The sequence below is a fragment of the Delphinapterus leucas genome, chromosome 9 (genome assembly GCF_059928025.1).
Source record: "Delphinapterus leucas isolate spDelLeu-1000000601 "Yukka" chromosome 9, BTC_Dleu_Yukka2, whole genome shotgun sequence".
In the NCBI taxonomy this organism is placed as follows: Eukaryota; Metazoa; Chordata; class Mammalia; order Artiodactyla; family Monodontidae; genus Delphinapterus; species Delphinapterus leucas.
Window position 1 is genome coordinate 29,206,315 of NC_143137.1, and position 27,828 is coordinate 29,234,142.

Genomic DNA, 27,828 nt, shown 5'->3' on the forward strand with positions numbered 1-27,828 from the left:
ACCAGGAAGAAATAGAAAATATAAACAGACCAATCACAAGCACTGAAAATGAAACTGTTATTAAAAATCTTCCAACAAACAAAAGCCCAGGACCAGATGACCTCACAGGTGAATTCTATCAAACATTTAGAGAAGAGCTAACACCTATCCTTCACAAACTCTTCCAAAATATAGCAGAGGGAGGAACACTCCCAAACTCATTCTATGAGGCCACCATCACCCTGATACCAAAACCAGACAAAGATGTAACAAAGAAAGAAAACTACAGGCCAGTATCGTTGATGAACATAGATGCAAAAATCCTCAACAAAATACTAGCAAACAGAATCCAACAGCACATTAAAAGGATCATACACCATGATCAAGTGGGGTTTATCCCAGGAATGCAAGGATTCTTCAATATATGCAAATCAATGTGACACACCATATTAACAAACTGAAGGATAAAAACCATATGATCATCTCAATAGATGCAGAAAAAGCTTTCGACAAAATTCAACACCCATTTATGATAAAAACTCTCCAGAAAGGGCGTAGAGGGAACCTACCTCAACATAATAAAGGCCATATATGACAAACCCACAGCCAACATCATTCTCAATGGTGAAAAAGTGAAACCATTTCCACTAAGATCAGGAACAAGACAAGGTTGCCCACTCTCAGCACTATTATTCAACATAGTTTTGGAAGTTTTAGCCACAGCAATCAGAGAAGAAAAAGAAATAAAAGGAATCCAAATCGGAAAAGAAGAAGTAAAACTGTCACTGTTGCAGATGACATGATACTATATATAGAGAATCCTAAAGATCCTACCAGAAAACTACTAGAGCTAATCAATGAATTTTGTAAAGTAGCAGGATACAAAATTAATGCACTGAAATCTGTTGCATTCCTATACACTAATGATGAAAACTCTGAAGGAATATTTATGGAAACACTCCCATTAACCACTGCAACAAAAAGAGTAGACTAGCTAGGAATAAACCTACCTAAGGAGACGAAAGACCCATATGAAATTAAAGATGATATAAACAGATAGAGAGATATACGATGTTCTTGGATTGGAAGAATCAAAATTGTGAAAATGACTATACTACCCAAAGCAATCTACAGATTCAGTGCAATCCCTATCAAACTACCAATGGCATTTTTCACAGAATTAGAACAAGAAACTTCACAATTTGTATGGACATACATAAGATCCCTAAGAGCCAAAGCACTCTTGAGAAAGAAAAACAGAGCTGGAGGAATCAGGCTCCCTGACTTTATTTTATACTACAAAGGTACAGTAATCAAGACAGTATGGTACCGGCACAAAAACAGAAATATAGATCAATGGAACAGCATAGAAAGCCCAGAGATAAACCTATGCACATATGGTCACCTTATCTTTGACAGGGGAGGCAAGAGTATACAATGGAGAAAAGACAGCCTCTTCAATAAGTGGTGCTGGGAAAACTGGACAGCTACATGTAAAAGAATTAACTTAGAACACTCCCTAACACCTTACACAAAAATAAACTAAAAATGGATTAGAGACCTAAATGTAAGGCCAGACACTATAAAACTCTTACAGGAAAACATAGGCAGGACACTCTATGGCATAAAGCACAGCAAGATCCTTTTTGACCCACCTCCTAGAGAAATGGAAATAAAAACAAAAATAAACAAATGGGATCTAATGAAACTTAAAAGCTTTTGCATAGCAAAGAAAACCATAAACAGGGTGAAAAGATAACCCTCAGAATGGGAGAAAACATTTGCAAACAAAGCAACTGACAAAAGATTAATCTCCAAAATATACAAGCAACTCATGCAGCTCAATATCAAAAAAACAAACAACCCAGTCCAAAAAATGGGAAGAAGACCTAAATGGACATTTCTCCAAAGAAGATATACAAATTGCCAACAAACACATGAAAGGATGCTCAACACCACTAATCATTAGAGAAATGCAAATCAAAACCACAGTGAGGTATCACCTCACACCAGTCAGAATGGCCATCATCCAAAAATCTACGAACAATAAATACTGGAGAGAGTGTGGAGAAAAGGGAACCCTCTTGCACTGTTGGTGGGAATGTAAATTGATACAGCCACTACTGTTCTCACTATGGAGAACAGTATGGAGGTTCCTTAAAAAACTAAAAATAGAACTACCATATGACCCAGCAATCCCACTACTGGGCATATACCCTGAGAAAACCATAATTCAAAAAGAGTCATGTACCACAACGTTCATTGCAGCACTATTTACAGTAGCCAGGACATGGAAGCAGCTTAAGTGTCCATCCACAGATGAATGGATAAAGAAGATGTGGCACATATATACAATGGAATATTACTCAACCATAAAAAGAAATGAAATTGAGTTATTTGTAGTGAGCTGGATGGACCCAGAGTTTGTCATACAGAGTGAAGTAAGTCAGAAAGAGAAAAACAAATACCGTATGCTAACACATATATATGGAATCTAAAAAAGAAAATGGTTCTGATGAACCTAGGGGGAGGACAGGAATAAAGATGCAGAAGTAGAGAATGGACTTGAGGACATGGGGAAGGGGAAGGGTAAGCTGTGACGAAGTGAGAGAGTGGCATGGACATACATATACTACCAAACATAAAATAGATAGCTAGTGGGAAGCAGCCGCATAGCACAGGGAGACCAGCTCGGTGCTATGTGACCAGCTACAGGGGTGGGATAGGGAGGTTGGGAGGGAGACACAAGAGGGAGGGGATATGGGGATATATGTATATGTATAGCTGATTCACTTTGTCATACAGCAGAAACTAACACACCACTGTAAAGCAATTATACTCCAATAAAGATGTTAAAAAACAAATAAATAAATAAATAACAATATCAAAAAATACTCCCAGGAATCTTGAAATAAACTTAAGCAAAACCATATAAGATCTCTGTGGAGGAATAAAAATTAAACTCTAATAAAGGACAAATAAAATGACCTGAATAAATGGAGAGACAATATTATGAATAATCAACTCTTCAAAAATTAAGCTAAAAATTCAATATTATATTGAAATTCCAGTAGGATTTTTTTTTGAATTTTTGAATTTTATTTATTTTTTTAAACAGCACGTTCTTATCAGTTATCTATTTTATACATATTAGTGTATATGTATCAATCCCAATCTCCCAATTCATTCCACCACCACCACCACCCCCACCACTTTCCCCCCTTGGTGTGCATACGTTTGTTCTCTACATCTGTGTCTCTATTTCTGCCCTGCAAACCAGTTCATCTGTACCATTTTTCTAGGTTCCACATATATGCTTTAATATACAATATTTGTTTTTCTCTTTATGACTTAGTTCACTCTGTATGACAGTCTCTAGATCCATCCACGTCTCTACAGATGACCCAATTTCATTCCTTTTTATGGCTGAGTAATATTCCATTGCATATATGTACCACATCTTCTTTATCCATTCGTCTGTCGATGGGCATTTAGGTTGCTTCCATGACCTGGCTATTGTAAATAGTGCTACAATGAACATTGGGGTGCATGTGTCTTTTTGCATTATGGTTTTCTCTGGGTATATGCCTGGTAGTGGGATTGCTGGATCGTATGGTAATTCTATATTTAGTGTTTTTTTTTTTTTTTTTTGGCGGTACGCGGGCCTCTCACTGTTGTGGCCTCTCCAGTTGCGGAGCACAGGCTCCGGACGCGCAGGCCCAGCGGCCATGGCTCACAGGCCCAGCCGCTCCGCGGCATGTGGGATCCTCCTGGACCAGGGCACGAACCCATGTCCCCTGCATCGGCAGGCGGACTCTCAACCACTGCGCCACCAGGGAAGCCCCTATGTTTAGTTTTTTAAGGAACCTCCATACTGTTCTCCAAAGTGGCTGTATCAATTTACATTCCCACCAACAGTGCAAGAGGGCTCCCTTTTCTCCACACCCTCTCCAGCATTTGTTGTTTGTAGATTTTCTGATGATGCCCACTCTAACTGGTGTGAGGTGATACCTCATTGTGGTTTTGATTTGCATTTCTCTAATAATTAGTGATGTTGAGCTGCTTTTCATGTGTCTCTTGGCCATCTGTATGCCTTCTTTGGAGAAATGTCTATTTAGGTCTCCTGCCCATTTTTTGATTGGGTTTTTGTTTTTTTTAACATTGAGCTGCATGAGCTGTTCATATATTTTGGAGATTAATCCTTTGTCCGTTGATTCATTTGCAAATATTTTCTCCCATTCTGAGGGCTGTCTTTTCGTCTTGTTTGTAGTTTTCTTTGCTTTGCAAAACTTTTTAAGTTTCATTAGGTCCCATTTGTTTATTTTTGTTTTTATTTCCATTACTCTAGGAGGTGGATCCAGTAGGAGTTTAAAAGTATAATTGATATTCTAAAATGTTTATGAGGAAATAAATGCCCACCACATAGTTAACAATCTTGAAAAGAAGAAGTAGACAAGAGGTACCTCCCGTGTCAGGCATGAAGACATACTTATACTGCCAAAATATTAAAAAAGAGTGGGCCAACTGGAACCGAACAGAGACATCAGAGGCGGCTCCATATACATATGGAAAGTTATACAACAAAAGTGATGTCAGATTCATAGGAAATGATGAGTTTTTAGCCCGTGAGAATGGAATATTTAGGAAAAAAGAAGAAAACTGGATCAGAGGTGATCTCTAGTTGAATTAAATATTTACATGTCCAGGGAAAATTATAAAGGTAATAGAAAAAAATGGAGAAGCACACCTTTGTGACTTAGAGATAAGAAAGGATTTCTGAAACTAAATCCCCAAAGAGGAAGCATATGGAAAAATTAATTTGATTAATGAATTGAAGATTTCTAATCAAAAAATAACACTGTGATAAAGTTAACAGAGAGAGGGCAAATTGAGCTATTTGCAAGATCAAGATAACACTTTTCACCTGTCACAGCTGGAAACGGTCAAATGTTGGCCTATGTGGGGGTACAGAAATTGATACAGGCATTTTGGAGGGCGAGCTGGCATTATTTAATTCTATCAAATGAACCTATATCTTATGCCCCAGCCATCCCAGTCCTGGGTATACACTCTTCAGAAAATCATATGCAGGTTCATAAAGAGTCAGATACAAAGATTTGTGCATTTGAAGTACTGTTTGCTTTAGCCAAGAGCTGGAGCAATCCAGATCTCTATCACTGGAGCAGTGGGGAGGTAAACTATAAGGGAAAACACATCACTAATACTGCAAATCAGTGAAAAAGTAACAGAAGATATACACATAGCAACGTGGAAGGTTTCTTCCTAAAAATATGTAGTGCTGCATTTTAAAAAATTGTCAGAGGGACTTTCTTGGCGGTCCAGTTGTTAAGGCTCCACGCTTCCACTGCAGGGGGCAGGGCATGGGTTTGATCCCTGGTCGGGGAACTAAGATCCCACATGCCGCACGGCCCAAAATATATATATATATATATATATATATATATATATATAGTAAAAGAAGAAGGAAAAACTATATAATACAGTTTATATGCTAAAGATACTTGCATGCATAACAAAATAAAAATGCTTATTTTACAAGAATATGCACAAAAAACACACACATTAAATCATTATAATGATGGCCTTTGAGAGGAAGGATAATTAAGTGGGAAACGGCGATAAAATGTATTAAATAAAAAAGATAAAATAGGAGAGGAGGCTTGCACACACAGATGTTGCAAGTTCTACGAGGACAGGGATTTGGATCTCTGCTCAACAAACATTTGTCGAATACATGAATGTGACATGAATAGAGGATTATGATTCTTGTATCTCTCTATATCTGATTTCTAATTATTTGGTTGAATCATATGAAACTGTAATTTTTTGTAGGTCAAAACTGGCCAATTGTCAGCAACTGCATACAATTCAGCTTAACAGAAAAAGGCAACTGGGGAATAATTAAAGGTTCTTAGGGAAATATAAACAGCCACTGTGAAGACTTGTGGGAGATAACATGAAAGACAAATCAAATTAGATTCCACTTTTTCCTGATCAAAAACCACTTAATACTGATATAATTGAGATGAGATGATTGTCTTTAAAATAAACCACCCTTAAGACCTAAGTCATCAACACCATTTCCTTAAAATATCAGTTACCTACTTTACTAAGTAATGTAACATCTGCATCTTTTGTCATGCTTATCTGTTTTTTAACTGACAATTTTTAAACATACCATTTAAAAATTTTTCACTGTTGGAAGATTTTCCAAAACTTAAAGTGCAGTTTATGTTAGAAAAATTCTGAAAAGTATCAAGTACAGTCACTTTTAAATCTCTCAAAACTATAAAAGGCACTTGTGCCTTTTTTTTATGATTAAAATACAAAAACCTGTACATATTTAATGCATACAATTTGATGAGTTTAGAGATAAGTATACGCCCATGAAACCATCACTACAATCAAGTCATAAACGTATCTATCCCCTTCAAAAGTTTCCACCCACCCTATTTATTTATTTATTTAGTGCTAAGAACATAAAATCTATCCTCTTAGCAAATCTCAGTATTATTAACTATAGGCGCTATACTGTAAGTCGATCTCCAGGACTTATTCATCTAGCATAAGTGAAACTTTAGACCCTTAGACTAACACCTCCCTATTTCCCTCTTTCCCCAGCCCCTGGTAACTACCTTTCTATTCTCCGCTTCTGTGAGTTTGACTAGTTTAGATTCCTTCTATAAGAGGGATCGGGTAGTATTTGTTCTTTGAAGGCATCTTTGATCTTACAGAAATAATTGTTCAGAAAACAGGTAAGAGGAAGTGGGAAGAAACTGAAAGAATGCATGTGTGCATTTCCCCTTAACTACACTCTGAAAAATTATTTCTGTAAAATCAGAAACTCCTTAAAATGTATCATGTATATTCTCACTAGACCTTATTTTCGAATGAGCTAACCTGAATTACCTCTTATAACTAAACTTTTTGGAGGTTATTATTAAGTTCTACCTTGAAAGCTTTCTCATCATGCTTTATGTCATGGCTACTATGTCAGGCACCCTTGAGAGCGTTGTTTTTTACTCAGCAAATATTCCATATTGAATGGTGAAATGAAAGAGGCATTATGCTTCCTAAAAATGAAGCAAAAAGCATAAGGGCAAAATTATATTTTCCTCTGTTGCACTGACTACATTTTTCTTGAATGAGTGGAAAGTCAAGAAAAACAGACCACAGCTGAGAACTAGTTCTACAATGGGTCAAAGAACTGAACTAAAAAGATGAATTGAGAGAAAAAGAAGATGTAGCCTTTGTGATCCCTAGTGAATTAAGCTGTTTCCAGTTCATTTTTGAACCTGCACCTATTAAATGAAAATCTCTGCTTGCAGCAATAAAACGATACAATCTTTGCTCCTTGGGATTTGATAATCATAAAGGTCGGAGAAAGGCAGCCCAACTCACTTTACTTATCTCCAGTATACTTTGTGGGAAATAACTGCAACAATGGAAATTTTACCTTGACAGTGAAGCGTTTTTTCTTTGGTGGATTCCAAACCGTGCCAGTCGAATGAATGAATGCACGCAGAGGAGTTAAGGATGTCACCAGCACATACGCTTTAAGAATTACGGATAAATCTTTGGCTCTCAAGAGTGTTTCTTGTGGAGCTAGGACTGTGGTTTGATTCCTAAAAAATTAAAAATATAATTAAAGCTCCATAATTTGGGGTATGTAATTTATAAATTGCCTCAGAGCTTTGTACACCCCATCTCTCTTTCACTGGACCCCAGCTTTCAGTGTATGGGTTGCCTTAAACGATGTCTAAAATTGTACCTAAAATGAGGCTTAAAGATCTAAAAAATTTAAATTAGTCACATCTGGTACCATCCCAACAAAAGTGATACATATAAAAGTTTAGGATACCCCTGAAATTTTCCGGTTCTGCCCTTTCCTACCTTTGCTCTATCTTATCCTCCACAAGAAAAGATACTGTTTCTCAATAGTGGACAGGCAGGTCACCAAAAATATGCCAAAATACTTTCCCCACTAATTTGATTCTACCTAATAACCTGCACCACAGATAATTAAGGGTTAATTTAAGGGATGAAGTATTAGGAAACACTTCAGTCTAAAAAAGGAAAAATAACACTAGTTAAATATTTTGTGATAAAACAAACATAATTTCATTATAAATGATACCAAAATGTATAACTATTTTCTTTTCTGCATCATATTTCTATATTTCAAATATCTAAGTTTGATCAATGAAAAGAGTGTGCTGTTTCATCTTTTGAAGTCTAGGTAAGCAGAAATGCATATGATTCTTCAATAAAAACTATTAACTGTGGAATACTACCTAATAATTATAAAATTACATGGGGCAAACTATTTTGTGTGTTGGATAGATAATTAAAATCTCTTAATTTTTCACTATAATTTACCTACATGACAAAATCCTTTCCCTGAAGGTAACTTGAATAACTTGGTACCCTACAGTTGCTTTCTCAGAGCCATAAAAAAATAATAATAGAAAAAAATCATTCAGCCAGACTCGTAGACCAAGCCATGTTATTTGAGTATAAAATGGAAGTTAAAATTTTAGTTTCACATGGCCAAGGTTTTAAATTCAATTTCCATTAATGTAACTTCCTGGATAAGAGTCCTATTTACCCAAATGTTTATTCTATGGCAAGAGAGATTTGAATTAGTGTAGCAGAAAATCGATGGTGGCATTATTTATTAAGAAGAGATAGCCTAAAATTTGTATAACAGAACCTAATAATTCAAACATGTAAAACCCCCAGATGTGTTTGGTGCTTTTCTCTTATTAGCTATCTCTTAAAATGCATGCTTGACATAACAATTCAAGATGATTAGCTTACAGCTGTTCACGTCTCCAGTCCCCTGGTTTCCACATATATGACTTCACTGTTTTTAAAAGGTGACTTGAATTACTCAGCTTTAATTGTATGCTCTGATCCAGACACACTGAGGGGCTCACCGGAAGTTGCAATTCTGAAAAGATTCAACAGGGCAAAAAACAGTCATTCTATTGTTTCCTTTTGGAATGGCTTCCATAATAGAGTCTGCTATGTTAAACTACTGGTTCCAAGGGAAATAGGCCGCAAATTCTCTCCCCATTCTGAACCAAGGTTCAATCCCTCAAGCATGAAGGCATGTTTAGAGGGGCATTTGCTTTGTAGTATGTTATCTTACCACAGACTAGAAAAACAATTATAATAACTGATTTCAAAATTTTTTCTCAGAAGGTGAAGTAGATTTGATGTCTCCTTCTGTCCCACACCAAGAGGGTCTTTCTTCCATACAGCTAGGAGATGCTCTCTCGATTAGGGGACGGTGGCTGCAGGAGTTGACTTCTGTTTGCGATGAGAATTTTATATAGATAACTTGAGTTGATTTCCTGACAATACAGTCCTTCACGTGCTAGAGTTTGTCATGCTTCATGACCTTGGTAACCTCAACCAGAGTGCTTCATTATTTTGTAAAATATTATTTAGTGGGTTTTTGAAGTGTGTAAAAGTAAAGACCAACAATAATGACTTATTTCCGAACACTCATATTGATACTTTTAAAAAATAGGTGTATGTACAAGGTTAGAAAAATCAAAGTGTAATCATTGCATAAAGTTTCCACCAACTAACCAATCAATCAATTGTTTACTTACTGAGCACTCAGTAAATGCAAGTCATAAATGCCCTCCTTTCTGCTCTTTTTCAGTGGAAGTGTCAAAGTCATGCAATTCTACAAAAACAATTTTCCCCATGGGCTCCTCTATGTTTTAACCATGTCAACGTAAAAACCTTGAATTTTGCTCATTTTCCTTGGTAATAAAAGCTATGTCTAGACTCCTACTTCAATTTCTTGCCCCTATGATTTCACTGCAATGATCAAGCAGCATGAAAGACTGTTTTATTACTTTATGGCAACTTAATTTTGCTTTGATGTTTTTCTACATGAATTTTCCAGGGGAAAAGAAAAGGAAAAGAAAAAATACTTGGCTACTTCAGCAAGCCCAAAGATGAATAATTTGGTATAAATTAATGAGCATCATTAATAACAATTTGAAACACAACCTCCCACAAACATTAGTACCTAGAGTGCAACAAATATGATAATAGAATAGCTGTCTAAGCCCACTCACTGCAAAAATAAGTTAATCACTTTATTAATATTAAACTTTTTCTCAGGAACATTTTCTGGAGTAAACCATGAAATGTTATTGATATCATTTACATCAGAATAATAAATGACTTACTAGCAATTTGTAACAGTGATTCCAAATTCTTTTTTAAGTATATTCAAGTCAATCTCAATTTAAATGTAAGACACAAACACTGTGAGTCACTGAGCCTATTTTAAGTGAAAACACGCATGAACATAGCTCTTCTTTAATGGCACCTTCACGAACCAACTCTGTTTTCAATTTTCACTCTATATTTTTTGTATAATAAAAGGTACATGGTATCACCTTCAATTTCCTTCTCTACTTCTATAGTATTTACAAATAAACATTATATGTGAACCAGTACATATTTAAAATAACAATATTTTCATAATATCTGACTCCAAGAGTGAGACAAATATAGAACATTCAGAGACTAGAGACAATTGCCAAAATGAAATCTAATGAGGGCCAGAGATCCCAATGCCAGAAATAGGTCAAAAACATGGAAATATGTCAGAAAAGATTTTTGGTTATGACACTGAGCAAACATGTTCCTACGGAACCATTTTGTCCTCAGGTTCTTTCCCTCCAATTGACCAGTGATATGACTGGAGTCTGCGGATGTCAGTTTCGGCTGAGCGACACAGGGATCTACTCCTCATAGACGAGGGCACCAAGGGCAAGTCAGAAGCCAAGCAGAGCCTGACAAAAGAGTTTCTGAATTGGTGCTTCAGTTTCACCTTGAGCTGGGTAAGCCCATCAGTAGCCAGGTACGTTTGGCCTATTTTGTATCTTGTAAATGACTAAAGAATTAACCAACTAACTGAGCCAAGGGAGGGAAGGGTCTTCATATCTGAAGTGTTAAATAACTGTTGGTCTTTAAAGATGTTAATAAGGTGATTAAACTCTTGAATTTTTTCCCCCCAAACTCTCTACTCTGGGTAGAATTTAGGCCAGGACATTAAATTCAAATAAATATTTTCTATAAGAATATTCTTCATATTTTCTTCATACATCTCTCATCTTTTGTACTGCCAAGTTACTTTTAGCATATGTGTTCATATGTGTATACATATGTATATATATAAATTACCTAATTTATATATAATTTATTTAATATATTATATAAACATATATTTATATTATATACATATATTATTTTCCAGAGATTTAACACACTCTAACTCAAGCTACAGACTTTTTTGTTTTGGGGTTTTATTTTGAATTTTATTTATTTTTTTATACAGCAAGCTCTTATTAGTTATCCATTTTATACATATTAGTGTAAATATGTCAATCCCAATCTTCCAATTCATCACACCACCACCCCTTGACATCAGCATTTTATCTCAGTTAACACCACTTGTTTGCATGTCCTTGCAATCCCAGACTGTACTTCCGGGTCTAAGCTGCTACTTAGATGCCTTAAAATAGGTGGGTGGTGGATAATGTCATTTATATCTTGCTATTTCTTACAAAATACACTAAATGTCTTAGGGAAAATAATTCTCTGGTATCCAATAATATCTCAGTCATTTTCAATAACTTAGGGATGTGCAGTCACTGCTTTAAAAAATTCTGTGAGCTGCGGCATCACTCAGGGGTCCAAAGTCATGAGTTAACAATCAAGCTCTCTGCTAGAGTTTGACTCTGTAGACCCAGCCAATGGAAGCTGAATCAAAAGCTTGGATTGTAAGTAGTGGAAAAAATTCAAGCTAGTTTTAAGTCAAAAGGGGAAAAGGCTAAGTAACAGTGAAAAATTATCAAAGTAGAGGTTTTCTGCTCCTTTGGTCCTCTTTTCCTCTCTAAGAAAGAATGATACATGCTTATATGGGAACCAAATCTTTATAATGTTGTTTGAAGTATGGGAAAAAATAAATTTATTTTTAAATCTATATAAATGAGTTAGAGAGGAAAGTGGACAAAGAGACCATTGAGGAGAGCGGATGTGCAGGATGGTGTTTTGGTGAGCTGAGGGGGTTGCCTAGGGGAAAAAGAGGGTTGTAAGAGTAGAATTTAGCAGAAATTTCATTGTGTGTTGAATAAGGCTAATTGCCCCTTGGCTGCCATATTGTCCCCAGCTCTACTCTCAAAAACAAAGAAACAAAAAAACTATTAAAAAATTTAAACTACTCCTCAAGTCTTATTTACCAGTAAGTCATGCTGTTATTGGAGGGGGCGTTTTAATTAATTTATTTGTTTGCTTAACACAACCTAATGCTCAGCATTCTCTCGGAGGGGCCTTTTTTTGTGTGTGGTACGCGGGCCTCTCACCGCTGTGGCCTCTCCCGCTGCGGAGCACAGGCTCCGGACGCGCAGGCTCAGCGGCCATGGCTCACGGACCCAGCCGCTCCGCGGCACGTGGGATCCTCCCGGACCGGGGCACGAACCCGTGTCCTCTGCATCGGCAAGCGGACTCTCAACCACTGCGCCACCAGGGAAGCCCTCGGAGAGGCCATTTTTGCCTAAGCTCCCTGCCACACCTGGCTCAATCCCCTGGGGCCAAGGTCAGGTCCCTTGGGCCACTTGGCTGCTGGGGCGTATAGCTATGAGGAAGAGGCAGGGCGAGGGGGGGTGATACAGACACAGGCAGGTGAGCAAAATCTGATTTAGAGAAAAGTACATTAAGTTTCTATTAGAAGGGCTGTGCATTCAATTTCATGGATCTAGAGTGAAAAGTGACAACGGCTCATGGCCGCCATTATCCATGGAATGATTTGCGATTCACGTTTTCAGCTCGCTGCCTCACAAGTACTCACCTGGCCTCCAACTCACCACTACAGCTGATTTCTCTGAGAATGTTGCTCTTTACTCAGCATTTTCTTCGGTCCCCCAAATCTGGCTTTTATTTACCAAATCACTTAAACCATTCACAGAATCCATTAGTTCCAGGGGCTTGAGGTGACATTGGGGCATGACTAGAAATTTTCCAAATTGACATGAGTCTCTAGGATTTGGGGGTGTTTTTCAGTTTTGCTTCCCTCATGATCTATATTCTACATAATTAAGGGCTTTTCACCCACGAATGGCTTAAACCGTTGTTTCAATGGCTTACAAACAGCAAAATACCCTATTAAAATCTGTCCAAAAGGTAAAAGTTCTCTTAATTAAAAGCTCAGAGTACACCTGGCACATTGTTTTGCTCGTGGCACAGCCCGTGTAGATTTACCAATAACTCATGTAACTGGAAAATTTTAAATATCACTTTGCCGGTGGTATCTTTGCTTTTCGTAGTCCTCTTTGAATATAGTTTAAAGTTCTTTCTCTTAAATGACACAAGCTCTTCTAAAATTGGCTGCTGAATGACCTACACAGGACTGAGAGAAGGAATCTAGAAACAGAAACATTACAAAATACTGAACCGAAAAGATAAATTAGGCATAATCAGTTTACTTGACCACATAATCTTTCTCTTTTTCTTAATTCTGTATTTAGATACAAAGCAAACATTCCCGCTTCTGCAATATTTGGAACACAAGAATATAAATAGCTATGGCTTTATATCTGAAGGATAAATGCAGTCCTATTTCCATATGCTCAAAAGAAATATTTCAGGTCCAGTCGTGACATTGTTAGAACTCAATGATATTAAACACGACTATCCCAACCCCCTCAACTAGGAAAAGACAAGACACCTACTTTTGCTGTTCTTTGAAACCCTATGGTCAATGAATGATGACAAGAATGCTGTCTGGTTATTATTTACCAGTGTGATGGAGTTTTAGTGTGACACCAATCCGTGTCCAGCTAGGAGTTCACTATGTCTGGCCCTGACTGGAAGAACTGTGGGTAAAGCCTAATAGTAAGGAATCTGTCCTAGAGAAAAAAGAGTGGATGGCAGAGAAGTCCAAGGATAACAGGACAACATGAAAGAGAAGGGCAGCTTTTAGTATGTTGCTCCTATATTCCACAGGCCTTACTGCCACTCCAGATTTTAGGTCAGAAGCTAAAACAATACTGAAAGAATGTTTTCTTAGTGAGAGTGTAACATTACATACAATAGAAAAAAAATAACATAAAGAAAGATTTTGACTACTGATTTTTTACTGCTGAATCAATTTAGTGTTGACTTATTCAGCCTTCTGAGAATACCAGTAGACTTCCAGCCAATGGACAAGACAGTGACTGGTACATGGGACATGGCACCAACAGTTTCAGCAGCAGCCAGAGGAGAAGCAGGCACAGCATGAACCTCAGGATCCCTTACACTGGGCATGGGACAGCACAGACAATGGCAGGTGCAGCAGCAGCCTCTGCCATGGGGCACTCCAGTGGCAGAACACCTTTGGTGGGTGTGACCAGCGGTTACATTGGCAGTAGATGACCACAGGGCACCAGAGCAGAAATGGAGAAAATAGTGGACACGGTATCGAGTATAAGAGGATTGTGTTCATGAGCACATAAGGTACACCCTCTAAGACAAAGGGGGCATTTGAGGCCATCACAATGATCAAGAATGCTGCTGAAATTTAATAGATGAGGGTTATAAAGCCCATATCTCTGCCTTATGGAGGATAAGGCTGATGTTTACTTGGAATGTATTGGTAAGGTGCAGAGTCCAGCGCCTGTTTGAATAGTGAGATATCCATTCTCATCGGCCAAGGCACATACCACAACAGCTGTTACTATGTTGAATATCGCTCTGTGCAAAACAATAAATTCTCCCCCACCCTATATCACTTTTGAATGTCTCACTGGACATTGAAGTGGATGAAAAGCCTGTTGGTAATTATTTGAACCTGGAGCTTGACTCCATTTTATATATAAACCCCAAGCACTTTACCCAGTTTTAACATACACTGAATTTTTCAGGAGTGCGATTTCATAGTCAAGCAAGGGAACACTATACTTTGTTTTGCTTGTGACTGTCTCAAGAGTTGTTCACCGACAGCGATGTGACCCATGGAATCTTAGTTTCCTTATGATCCAACTGCACCAATCTGAATTTGTACCTGTCACATTCATGGAGATTCCAAATAAAAGAGGGAGCATTTGACTATTTCATTACTCCTTATGCTGTCATTATGCCTAAACATTTACATATTAGATTACAAATTGTTACACTATAAAGTACTTGCCTTTTATTTGTCCTCTGAATCAAAGTTAGGGCATTACATTAGGGCTTGTTGAAATTATGTGTATAGGTAAGTTATAGATACTTCCTTCCAGATCCACCAGAGATTAATAAATAAATGTATCCCAAAAGACTGTGAGGTCTGACAGGAATGAATGAAAAGATCGCTTTAGGATGATCCAAAAGTGATCGGAAGCAGGATTTTGAGATGAAGAGGCCTGAAGATAGTGAGTGTAGGTGGAGGCGAAGAAATGTTTTTGTGACCATTTTAAGATCCTAGCTTTAAGTTGCATCGCACAGGGAGATCAGCTCGGTGCTTTGTGACCACCTAGAGGGGTGGGGTAGGGAGGGAGGGAGGGAGACGCAAGAGGGAGGAGATATGGGGATATATGTATATGTGTAGCTGATTCACTTTGTTATATAGCAGAAACTAACACACCATTGTAAAGCAGTTATACTCCAATAAAGACGTTAAAAATATATGTATATATCCTAGCTTTATTCCCAGGTTAGTGAATCCTGAAAAACATGGGTCTCACCAAATGGATAGGAGCAGTGGTTAGTACTTATCAACGAATATTTATGGAAATACTTACTGAAGCAACTAATATTTATGGAAATGCTTATTAAATACTTAATGTTCGTGGGTTGCTGACTCTGTGTGAGGCATTGTTCCAAGTACTTTAAGTGCATGAACTCCTTCGATCCTCCTACCAACCCCAGGAGGCAGAGTCGTTATTGTCCCTACACTGCAGACAGAAAACTGAAGCATGGAGAAGGTAAGAAACTTGCCCAAGGACAGTGGGCTATTAAGACGTCAAGGTGGGACCCACACATATGCAGCCGGGCTCAGTCTGCACTCGCCACGACCCAACAGCAGATGTGCCATCAGGTCAAAGCAATTACTTGTCCTGACAGAAATCATGTATCACCCACAAAACGTAATTGTGTTCTACTTACATTCATTAATTTCACATCCCCAGATGGGTGCTTTATAAACCCTTTTGGCAGCACAGCCAGTGAATTCTAAAAGCCCTCCCAAAAAGGTCAGAAGAGCAGCTTTGAAGAGCCAGGACTACTAATACTTGGTCCTTCCACGTGGCCCAAAGTGGTCACTGTCATTCCAGAGGCCCAGACCTCAAGCTGGTGGCTACACCCACATCTGAGATGCCCCGAACCCCAGGCATACGGCTGCGGTATGAGGTCTGTCCCGTGAAATTTGCTACTTTGCCTAAAAATGGTTGTGGATGGCTTAAGGAGCTGAGCCTGAGTAGGTACATCAGATAAAAAGGTAACAGAAGAAAGGCAGAGAGGACCCTCAAGAAAGTGCCAGTGAGCACTGAGGACCTGAGCTTCTGACTCTCCCAGGGTAGGCAATTTCCATCTGTTACTGAGTTCCCTATTAAAAAACTAAAACAAACAAACAAAAAAGACTAAAGCAAAACAATCTCCTGCCTGCAGCAAATTCACTTAATATCTCCTTATATGTAAATATTATGATAAATAAGAAATTATAAGAATTACTTTAGTTGATCAAATAATAATATTGATGATTATTAATAATAATAAAGTGGTAAACAAGTTCCCTTTCTCATTAGGCCCAGGTATTAGGCTTTCTTAAATAGCTCCTTTCTTATTTTCTTGCATTATAAGGGACAGGCTTAACATACAGTATAGTGGCTCAAGCTTGTTACAAGAGGTATAGCATGGTACCTGAGATATGGATCTGCTCCTTTCCAGCTGTGTAGCTCAGACGTTCTTGGAGCTTCCATTCCTCTATCTAAAGAAGGCATATCAGTATCTGCCCCACAGATGGTTACAGAGGGTTAAAAGAGTAAGTAGATAAAGGGTTTGACACAGTGTCTGACACATGATAAGTAAAGAATTAATGTTACCACGTGTTATTATTTGAGGGTAATTTATCTATAATATAACCTTGTGGCATAAATCATGAAGCCCCAATCTATTTGTAAAACAAACACAAAATTACTACTAATCGTGTTTGATGACTATCTATACTCAACCTCTAACTTTAGATAAATACTTGGGCATCAATATGCTTTCTTTCCATATCAGCATGCCTCCAAAAAGAACAGTATATATTGTTGTGACAGTTTTATGTCAATCTGAAAAACTGAACACCTCATTCAATTTTTCTCTCTGAATCAATTCATGGATATCTTGAGCAATATAGAAATAATACCTTAATATTACTTTTATAGATTTACAACACATATTCTTCTATAAAGCATTTGCATGACAACTCTGTGAGGAAAGAATGGTCACTATAATTGTTCCTATCTTACAAGTCTAGAAAAGAGGCACAAATGGACCAAGTACTTTTCCCAGAGTCATGTCACTATACTTAGTAGCTGTGTGGAACTAGAATTCAGGTCTCCTCATACAGGGACCATAGGATTCCTGACTTCCGCCTTTACTAGGTTGAAGGTTAGAATTCTTCTGACCTCAGGCTAGGATTCTTACCAGTACTTATGAGCCCACCCAGAAATGGATGAGGCAAGAGAGTCCTTCAAAAGGCCTTCTCAGTTAACGTGGGTGAATTACCTACTTTTGTCTATTTAGGGGTAGGCTGACCCTTTGATAAGCTACACATTTTCTTGTGAAATGACTATCAACACTGGGATTGTAACTGCTGCTATGACTATGATATCATTTTTACCATTAGGTGGTGCTAAGAGAAGTTTAAAGAAAATCGTCCCAAAACTTATCGAAGCAGTGAATCACAGGATTTGAATGGGGTTTACCATATAATAGAGTCTATGCGTCTCTCCCAGACAGAAGCACACCCAACCCATCATCAAAGAGTAAAGCATCTTCCAAAACAACCCCATTCATTCAGTTAATTATACTTCTGCCAAGATACGTAACCTTTCTAATCATAACTTCAACTACAGATGAAGGATTCTAAGATTCTATTTAGGGAAATGAATGTATTTCACTTTGTAGCTTGCTGCAAATCCCATTTTTGGTTTTTATCAATATATATTTCAACAGGATCTATCAGACTGGAAGACACTAAATGCCTATTAAAATGTATCAGTCCTAATAAATCATATTATTAATTATTATGGTTACAATGAGAACTTCAAGAGACTAGTCACAACAAGCATCATTTTCCCACGAATAAATGTGTTATGTAACATACACTTTATGAAGTTGTGTGCCTTAGGGCTAATGCATCACTTTAGTGGGTTTTCATTTCCTGATATCAATGATATCCTGCAAATCAAAAGTCAGTTCCCAGCCCTGGAGTTCCATGAAAATGAATGAACAAGCCATGAGCTCTGCAAATCTACTAACATTGTTTTTCTTTCATAACACTTGTAATTTTGTTGTTGTTGTTCAGTATCTACCTCTACCACCAGAAGGAGACTGGGTAAGAGATTTTCTTGAAGTTCAACATACTATATCCTCCAACACCAAAATCTGTCTCTCTCTCTCTGTCTCTCTCTGTCTCTGTATATATATACAGAAATAAATGAATCAAAATCACAGAATAGTTCTCTTTTGCTTATTCAGTTTACTCACAAAACAAGGCAAGTATGTAAGTTTCAGGATGAATTTTCACCACTTCAGCAGCTAAATTCTAGAACTTGATTTCATTTTGCCCCCTTCTTAATCTAGCTCTTGTAATCCCCAAATAAAGCAGCCCCTGATGGCTTAAAATAAAAAGTTTGGCCATTTCTGTAAGAAGTTTTTCATCTATTTTAAAGCAAGTTATGTTTTTGGGAGGCATCTTATCAAGATTTCAGATTCTCTGCTAGTATTTCTGTTGCAAATACAGTGGCTCAGGAAGAAGTGATATGGGGAAAATATCACAATCACTGCTTGGGCAATGTTTTCATTGAGGAAAAGGCAAACAAATATGGTAGAGTTTATTTCAGAGGGCAACATATTGAGTCACGGAACGTGTCTACACACAGCGAGGAATAAACTATTGATTAATAGATGCAGGCTGGGCAAACAGGGTAAACAAATCCATGAAGTACAAGTACAGTTCACTGAGTTTGTATTACGTAATGCAAAGGGAACTCAGTTTCGTTGTTTAAAGTTGTTCATGTTTTAACAAGTTGTTTTGGTGCCATTTAGACACAGTGCTACTCTGCTATGTTTAGCACAGAAATAAGTAAATGGGGACTTGCTGGAAAGATTTGGACAACAAAAGTAAGTATCTCTCTTATCACCTCTTCCTCTCTGGTCTGCTGAAAATCAGATTTAATCATCAGAATCACATTGTTGCAAGTGTGCTACGCAATCTTGCCCCTCATGTGTCCCAGTGTTTGGCACAAGATAACAAACTCCCGAAGTGAAATAAGTAAATATACCTACATGATGGCAGGAGGTACACAAGTCATGAACCAGAAATGTAAAGATTCACCAAACCAGTTCAAGTTTAAAAGGTCAGGGCCATTTAACCAAAGAGCAGAGGGATCAATCAGCTCCCTCAGCCAGCAGGTCTTTAGCACAACTTCCGAGATGTCAAGGAGCTGCCATTATGCTGCTCTCCATTACTGGAACATGGACGTGTTGTCCCTTTCACACTGTCCTGATGCCCAAAGTGCAAAGTATAACATCGTGAGCAACACCAGAGCAAGAAGCACCTTTGGGTCACTGAGCTCGATCTAACTTCTCCCAAAGAAAAAGTGAGTCTCCCAAAGCTCCCACTGATCCTCATACCCCAGTGCTACCAGCCTCCGCTGACCCTCCCTCCTGTCTTGCCAGTGGCCGGGCAGGAAACACGTCACAGTATATATGCCAGGCACATCGACAAGGTTGCTTCTTAGTCTTAAGATATGCCAAATGGAAAGAAGAATTACGTAGTTTACGACTAACAGGCTATAATAAGCAGCAAATATTTTTTCCCATTTTCAAGGAAATGAAGCAAGGCGATGCTACCGTTTTCTCAAAGTCTCCATTTGATTGTGTCTGTGATTAGTCCATTTAGAGATTTATGGCTCACAGGCAGAGTGATCAGTTTTATGGATAGGCCAGACTCAGTAGATGATTGCTGCATTTGCATGATTCAATAGTCTCCATGAAATTCTGACTGGTCTGCAATGGTGTCTAAAATTGTTATCCATAAAATTATTATTTTGGGTTGAAGTATATCGAATGAAAAAAAGGGTATACTTGAGAGAGGAAAGTAGAGCAGAACGAATTAATTTCTCATATTAGCTATCTCTGGAGAGCAGAGAAAGGTCTGAGAACATGTGAGAACTGGGGTTCATGGTAGAAAGTAATAAAGAGAAGGAAACATGAATATTCCCTTACTTTAAAATGAATCATTTAGGCAGAATGGTTCGTTCTGCCTAAAGAATGCCATGGACTTTATCATAAACAATCAATAAATATTTATCAAAAACCTATAATAGGGCTTCCCTGGTGGCGCAGTGGTTGAGGGTCCGCCTGCCGATGCAGGGGACACGGGTTCATGCCCCGGCCCGGGAAGATCCCACATGCCGCGGAGCGGCTGGGCCCATAAGCCATGGCCGCTGAGGCTGCGCGTCCAGAGCCTGTGCTCCGCAACGGGAGAGGCTACAACAGTGAGAGGCCCACGTACCGCAAAAAACAAAAACAAAAACAGAAAAACCTATAATAATAGACATCCATTGTTTTTATCTGTCCAGTATCTTTCTTCCTTTGGGGATCTGTTCTCCTCTCACCATACGGATCTGGTGAACTGCCAATCACAGTTCCCTGCCTCTTTCTTGGCTGTTATGGGCTGAATCCTCAAAATTCATGTTGAAGGCCTAACCGCCAGTACCTCAGAATGTGACTGTATTTGGAGAAAACGTCTTTAAAGAGATGGTTAAGTTAAATGAGGTCATTAGGGTAAAGGCAGGAAAAGGAGCGGGCAGTAAGCCTGGTGTTGAAGGGACAGTGAAGGGCGGGACTTGGCTTGAGCAGAGAGTTAGGTTGGGGGACAACAGGAGACCAGGGAGAAATGTAGGGACCTCAGCCTGTGGCAGGCCGTGAATGCCACCCGGAGGAGTTTGGAGGAGTGAAGTGGTTAAGAAAGCAGACTCCAGACTCATACTGACTATGTGAAGATACCATGTGTTAGATGTGTGATACTGAAAATTTTACTTAATTTCTCTACACTTGAGATAAATAGGAATAATAATGATATCTCCCTCATGGAGACATTGTGAGGACTAAATGAATTAATATACGTATGTGTATATGTAAGTATATAGTTTTAAAACAAAATATATTATTAACATATATTTTACATAGATATTGTATGAATAGGTAAAATATATACTAATATAAAATATATGTAATATATATATATTGGGATTACTCCTCTTTATTTTTAACTCAACAATATAGTGTGAATATTTTTCTATGCCAAAAAATGTAGCTCTCCATTACTTTTTTTTTAAGATTTTGTTGTTGTTGATATGGACCATTTTTAAAGTCTTTATTTAATTTGTTACAATACTCCTTCTGTTTTATGTTTTGGTTTTTCAGCCGCAAGCCATGTGGGATCTTAGCTCCCTGACCAGGGACTGAACCCACACCCCCTGCACTGGAAGGCAAAGTCTTAACCAGTGGACCGTCAGGGAAGTCCCTCCATCACTTTTACCCCTACTTCCCATCACTTTTAATGTCTTCATAGTTTTCCACAGATAAACATGCCACGATTTGCTCACACTTGAATTGCATAGTACTCTAGTATGTAAAAATTGTTCATGAACAGGAAAAGTATGGAAACTTATGTAGTTTCACTAAATTTACATTTTTTCTTGCTTTTTGCTTATCTGTATTTTCTATTCTTTTCATATTGAATGTGGCTCACTAGCATAATAAAAGGGAAAGGGAAAAGGAATTAAAAAATGCATGTTTGATCATTTTTAAAATCTGATTTCTATTTTCCTTCTTATGGGTGGCCAAAAAACTTAACAGGATACAGGAAAGAAAGAGAAGAACATTTCTATGACCTTTCATGCCTGAAAACAGAATCACGCTTGATAAACAGAATCTACCTCCACTGACCACTATTCATGCTCTCTAATGGCCAAATATGGCTGAGGGCCTTGGAGAAAGTAGCAGAATTAAGAGTACTGAAAGTGACATCTGAGATTCTAGGCTCAGAGGCATTGAAGGAGCGAAAAAGCCAGAAAGACAGTGATTATGAAGTGGTAAATTCATTTCAAGTCTCAAAGATGGATGTAGTTGTCTGTGATGTGAGTTACTAATCAGTAAGGCTACACAGGCGGGAGGCAGAAGGTGCAGAGAAAGGAAGGTCATGGATTTGATGAGATCAAAGAGCTGTGATGATGAAAGGGTCATTGGTGTGGACATCAAAACTGATAAGAATGACAGCAGATCTGAAGTCTCCAGAAGAAGTTAACCAAGGTGATGATTTTCTTATTGAATATTCTGAATGATCAGGATGTTGAGAGACGGGAGTAAGGAGGACTGGCAGAGAGACACCAACAAATCCCTCCCAACTCCAGAGATTAAGGTTTTAGTAGAACACCCAGCTTCATTGTTCTTAGGGATTAACAAAGTTACCACTTTGTGAGGAAAATGGAAGGTGGAGTTAACAAGGGTTTAGAGAAATGCAAACACGTGCGAAGAGGAAGGAGTGGAGAGAAGTACGGGAATAAAGAGGTAGAAGGAGAAGGACCAGGCCACCAGATGGGATCTGAATCTTAGTGGTAACTGAATTCAACAGGGATGAGAAACATGAGGGAACTTTATGTTTCCAGCAATGCCACTCTGCTGAGGTATATCTGGGTGATGCCACGTCATACTGCCTTGTACTTTCCTATGTCTCCAACTCCTCTTCTCTTCTTGGAGCCCAAATGGCTTATGTTAATGAGTCTATACATTTGATGACAAGCCAAATACTGAAAATGTGCGGGTTATTTGGTCTCTCAAGCTTCTGTATTTGTTACGAATTCTTTCTGTCACATGCCACGCTCTTGTTAACATTTGGGTATGTGACTTCTGATCTAGTTAAAAATCTATCCCCAGCTCGAGTCAGAGCATCAGATGGCTAGTTACCTGGGCCTCACTGTTTAGTCCGTAGACAAACTGCCCAATAGGCTTGTTTTATTTCTGAAAGAGATGGAGGAAAAGATCACTCTGGCTATAGTCTCGATAACGGACTGGATGAACTGAGTGCGAATTTGAACGCGCTTCCAGAAATTCTACCAATTAGAAATTCATTGGGTTTGCAAGCTTCTTTTATAAAAATGCAAATACATCTAAGAGGCTTATGACTGGGGTGAGGGTGTAATTTAGTCTGAATTAGTTCCATCAACTTACTTGCTGCTATTACCTAGCTGAAGTCAGTCATACTAAAAAGATGAGAGTTTTACTTGGGGAAAGAATGTTTTGCACAAAGGATATAATCATGTGTGGGACAGAGGTGGAAGACTTTGAAAAGATATAAGCATGAAGGAGCATTCAGAGGACACACAGAGGGGGTGTCAGCATTAGAGAGCACAGAGAATAAGCAAACTCTGGTCTTCTGTGAAAGTTTGCCTGATTGCCTCGTAGAGGTAAGTCCCCAGTTTCCTTTAACACTGGGAATCTCATTTCTCACATTCTTGTTTGAAGGAGTACATTCCTTACAGCAGAGGAGAGGAAAAAATGAAACCAATAAAAATCCTCAAATGGTATTAAGCATTGACAATTTCCATGTTGCTTTGTTTAAATTCAAGCTAGGCTATTTGCTTCCCTGACAATACTTCACTGATATCATATGATAAACAGAATTTTTTAGACCTAGAATTTTAAAAACAATCATCAGTTCCATGTGAGATAAAAGCTATTATTGGTCAATATTTTAAAATAAGTTCAATTATGTTATTTAAATATATATTTTATATTTGGTAGTAAATATCTATAATTTTTTAAAGTCTACACTTGTTTCAATACAACAGGATGTGTAAATTCTATTTATCATTTTCCTTTTCTTTTTTTATGTACTCACATTACTAAAAAGATGAGGCCAGAGATCCTAAAATGTTCAAAATGCTATCTTTGAGTACGAGTCTGGGTACATTTCAAATTTCATGTAAAAGCCAGTGCTCAGAACTAAGATAAAACTACTGGAAAGAATGAGTAATAGCCAAAACTTTGGCACACTCCTAACCAGGGCTTCTTGGATATCATAAAGGAGAACAAAAACAACAACCCAAGTAAAACAGTTTCTGTGATGTTTTGTTTTGTACTTATATTTCAAATATAGGGGAAAAAAACTTTTTATCAAAAAAAACCAAACAATAAAAAGCAACAAAAACCATTAGCAAAAAGTTTGGGCCAATGAAAACATTTGATTTCAAACACCAAAGCATTAAATGGCAAGATAAAAATAAACCTTTGTGCTAGCCAGTAAAAATTCCATGGATTTGTGCCTTTCAATGTGAGTCCCAAGTCTAATGGCAGGTACACTCTGTGGGGTTGGGGAACGGAACAGACTGTCTTAGTCTGACACTCTGTCTTCAAACGCTCCCATATATATCTGGCCCAAACTCTGCTTGTCCTGCCACACTTGCAAGGTCCCACTCAGATTTATTAGGATGATCATCCCTCCTTTCATAGCATCCTTGTCTCTACCTACTGCTCAAGATAAAGCCTGGGAGAGCGCGTCTGTATGGGAAAAAGGCACGGTGGAATCATGAAATCTCACCATTATTGATCACTGCCAAATGTCTTATTTTTATAGATAAAAAAAACTGAAGCACAACCAGGCTTTAAATCTTGCTCTGAATTATACATTGTTTAAGCTTCAGAGCTAAAACCTGTCAGGTATTCTTCTCTGAAATGGTTAGGAGATACTTCTCCATGCATCTTTCACATTTTTGCATCGTTTGCAAACAGAGGCACTGACAATCTGTTCTGAACTATCTTTTCAAAGATATTTATGCAGCAGATAGCCGTGAAAGATAGAGATGGTGTCTCACTCCAGAGCAAAGAGAAGTTTTTGTCTAGTAAAACAAAAATAATGTGTCTCTCTGAGGCAAAGGGCAGGCATACTCACTGACCATTAGGAACATTCAAACTCCCTAAGGTCAGAGTTCTGCTCTGGAAATGCAAACCACTTAGTATACAAGTGTCACCTCCTAGCCCTCTTCACTTGCCCTGTGGGAGCTGGGATTCAGTGAACCAGTGTCAATGCTGATAATCTGTCTGCTGCTATTGCTACAAACAATAAAGTCATTTGTCTCTGACCCAGGAGTCTCCTGTCTTCTGCCAGCTCCCATGAAACTGTGGCAGGCAGACTTGTGAGCTTGGAAGTAGGTGAAATCTCAGACTCCTCACAGTTTTTGACAGAAACATAAAACTGTAGTGATAATCAATCATATTAAGAGAGAAAATACTGAAAGGCCTGTTAATGGACTTTTCAAATCTAGGATCATCCAGTTACCATTTTGGAGGTACATAATACATATATATTGTAATATGCTTCATTCTTCAAATAAAATTATACACACACATAGACATACCTGTAGCTACACTTTATTTTTTAAATTAAATCTGTGAAATGGGTCTCACTCTACTCACTATATAGATTAAAAAACAAAAACAAAAACCAACAAACCCCAAATTTAACTCACACAGCTAATAGGCGGTAGAGCTAAAAATCTATGGTTTCAAAATTTGTGTTTTGCCTGTCTTTAAATGAAACACAGCTCAAAACAGTATGGGCCACTTCAGCTTTAAATAAAATGGCTAAAGTATATAGTATTATGTTTAGTTTTACTATCTTTTTAATAACACCTTACTTTTTAAAATAACTTTAGGTACTGGCATGATGCTATCTAATCTGTATTCAATATTAAATATTCAGCATTCACAACAAATAACGTGTTTTTTAATCTTGTGAATACTGATTTTATAGTGTATACTGTATATTCATTGCCAGAGTCTCTAACATAAGCTATTGTTTATAAAGCTTATATCAGAAAACAATGTTGTAGACATATTGCTTTAAAGCTACACATCTAAGAAAATTATCTTCAGCTACAGAAAGATAACATTACAGGAGAAATAATTCGATTAAAAAGGCTGTATATTCCATGAAATTACCTTGTTAGTCACAGAGATAAAGAGAAAATTACAAACTAGACAGAGTGGGGAAAGGACTACATGTGTCTGGAACTTACAGATGTTCTTGAGAAAAAAAAAATGTTTAAAGCAAAAAAGACAGAAAAAAAACTTTTTAACTTTATGGAAGCAAAATATAAACTTAGGTAAGAGTTGTTTGGGGAATTTTTTTAAACTGGTAATCCATTTCTGGCTACAAACAGATTTTCATTATTATGATTCTATTCTGCTAACTCCAGTGCTAATCAATCATTTTGAAATGTAAACAGCAACAAAGAAAAACATACTTTAAAAGTATGTAAGTTCTGGTCAAAACATAAACAAATGTTTTTCAAATTGCCTTAATTAAAGGATTTCTAGATACTTATTAATAATGCATTAATGGGAATATTTTACTTGCTTCTCACGAAAACATTACTTATTTTTTTTATAAAATAAAAAACTATCCAACTAAAGTTTACAAAAACAAAACAAAGAGATTAGGGAGTCAGATACACCTGTCATATAAAATGATAACTGCAGAACCAGGTTTATACAGCTATTATTTATTTTAAACAAGTATCTTAAATTGAAAGATTAATTGCTGATTTATATTTATTTTATTTTAATCCTTGGTAAATGACAATAGAAGACTGTAGTCTTTATAATGGGATATGTCAATGTGGTTAATGTTTGATGTAGGAGCAGAAACCCCATGGAAAAGCTGATGGGTTAAGATACCAGTTTTCTGATTCAACTCAGACACAAATTAATTTTTAAAAACATAATTTAAATTATGTGGATTTAAATTTTAATTATATAGTGCAATACTTTCTAGGGGCATAACTATTAAACACTAAGTGGGTTTTAAACTAGAAATGTGAGGAACTCTTTCACTGATGGGTTTTCAAGTAGGCTATAATTTCATCTATGAAGACTCACATGCCATCTGATGTGTTTTTTACACTCTGGGATTCTACGAGGAAGTGAGATGGTAATTTTTGTCCCAAATTTCTAAAGTTGTCAAGACAAATTGAGAGAACTTCAGAAAGAAGAAACAAAATTGTTAAGATCAGAATCACTTAACATAAAGAAATACATTTTTTTAAAACCTCAAGTTTTGTATAATTAAGAAGTACTAAAATAATTGTTTTAAATATGAAGCAGCAATTATTTTGAAGACAAATACATAGGAAGAAAAGGAATATTCATCTAGAAAGTTAGAAGGCAAATCTAAAAGAAAGAATATCAATGTTTTGTGTTATTCCTTATTATCAAGGTCCTCCCACTGGCAAAACCTTGTGGATTCTGGAAGATTTGTGATAGTGGAATTGATAAACCAAGGAGCTTAGTATGCTGATCTGAGAGCTCCTTAGTCGGTGTCTGCTGAGGAAGCCTATATATCTCACAGGTTTATGCATAATGAAGCAAATGAAAGATTACCTGGAAATCTTCTAATTAGTTGACATAATCCTTCCCTTCTGCAAAGCTGATGTTGTATTTCTGGTAATATGTTTACCTGAAAGGAATAAAAACGATTCTAGTGAGTTAGGCATTCTCTGC

General features: G+C 37.4%; 1 protein-coding gene across 1 annotated transcript in view; it reads right to left on the reverse strand.

The window, feature by feature from the left end:
- CPED1 (cadherin like and PC-esterase domain containing 1) overlaps positions 1-27,828 on the reverse strand; it is a 307,617-nt gene that overhangs the window by 201,264 nt on the left and 78,525 nt on the right. Inside the window, exons 5-7 of the mRNA XM_022582431.2 lie at positions 27,709-27,784; positions 8,821-8,953; positions 7,457-7,625 (exon numbers count right to left, since the gene is read on the reverse strand). Coding sequence (XP_022438139.1) covers positions 7,457-7,625; positions 8,821-8,953; positions 27,709-27,784 — 378 coding nt within the window. The remainder of the gene's footprint in view (positions 1-7,456; positions 7,626-8,820; positions 8,954-27,708; positions 27,785-27,828) is intronic.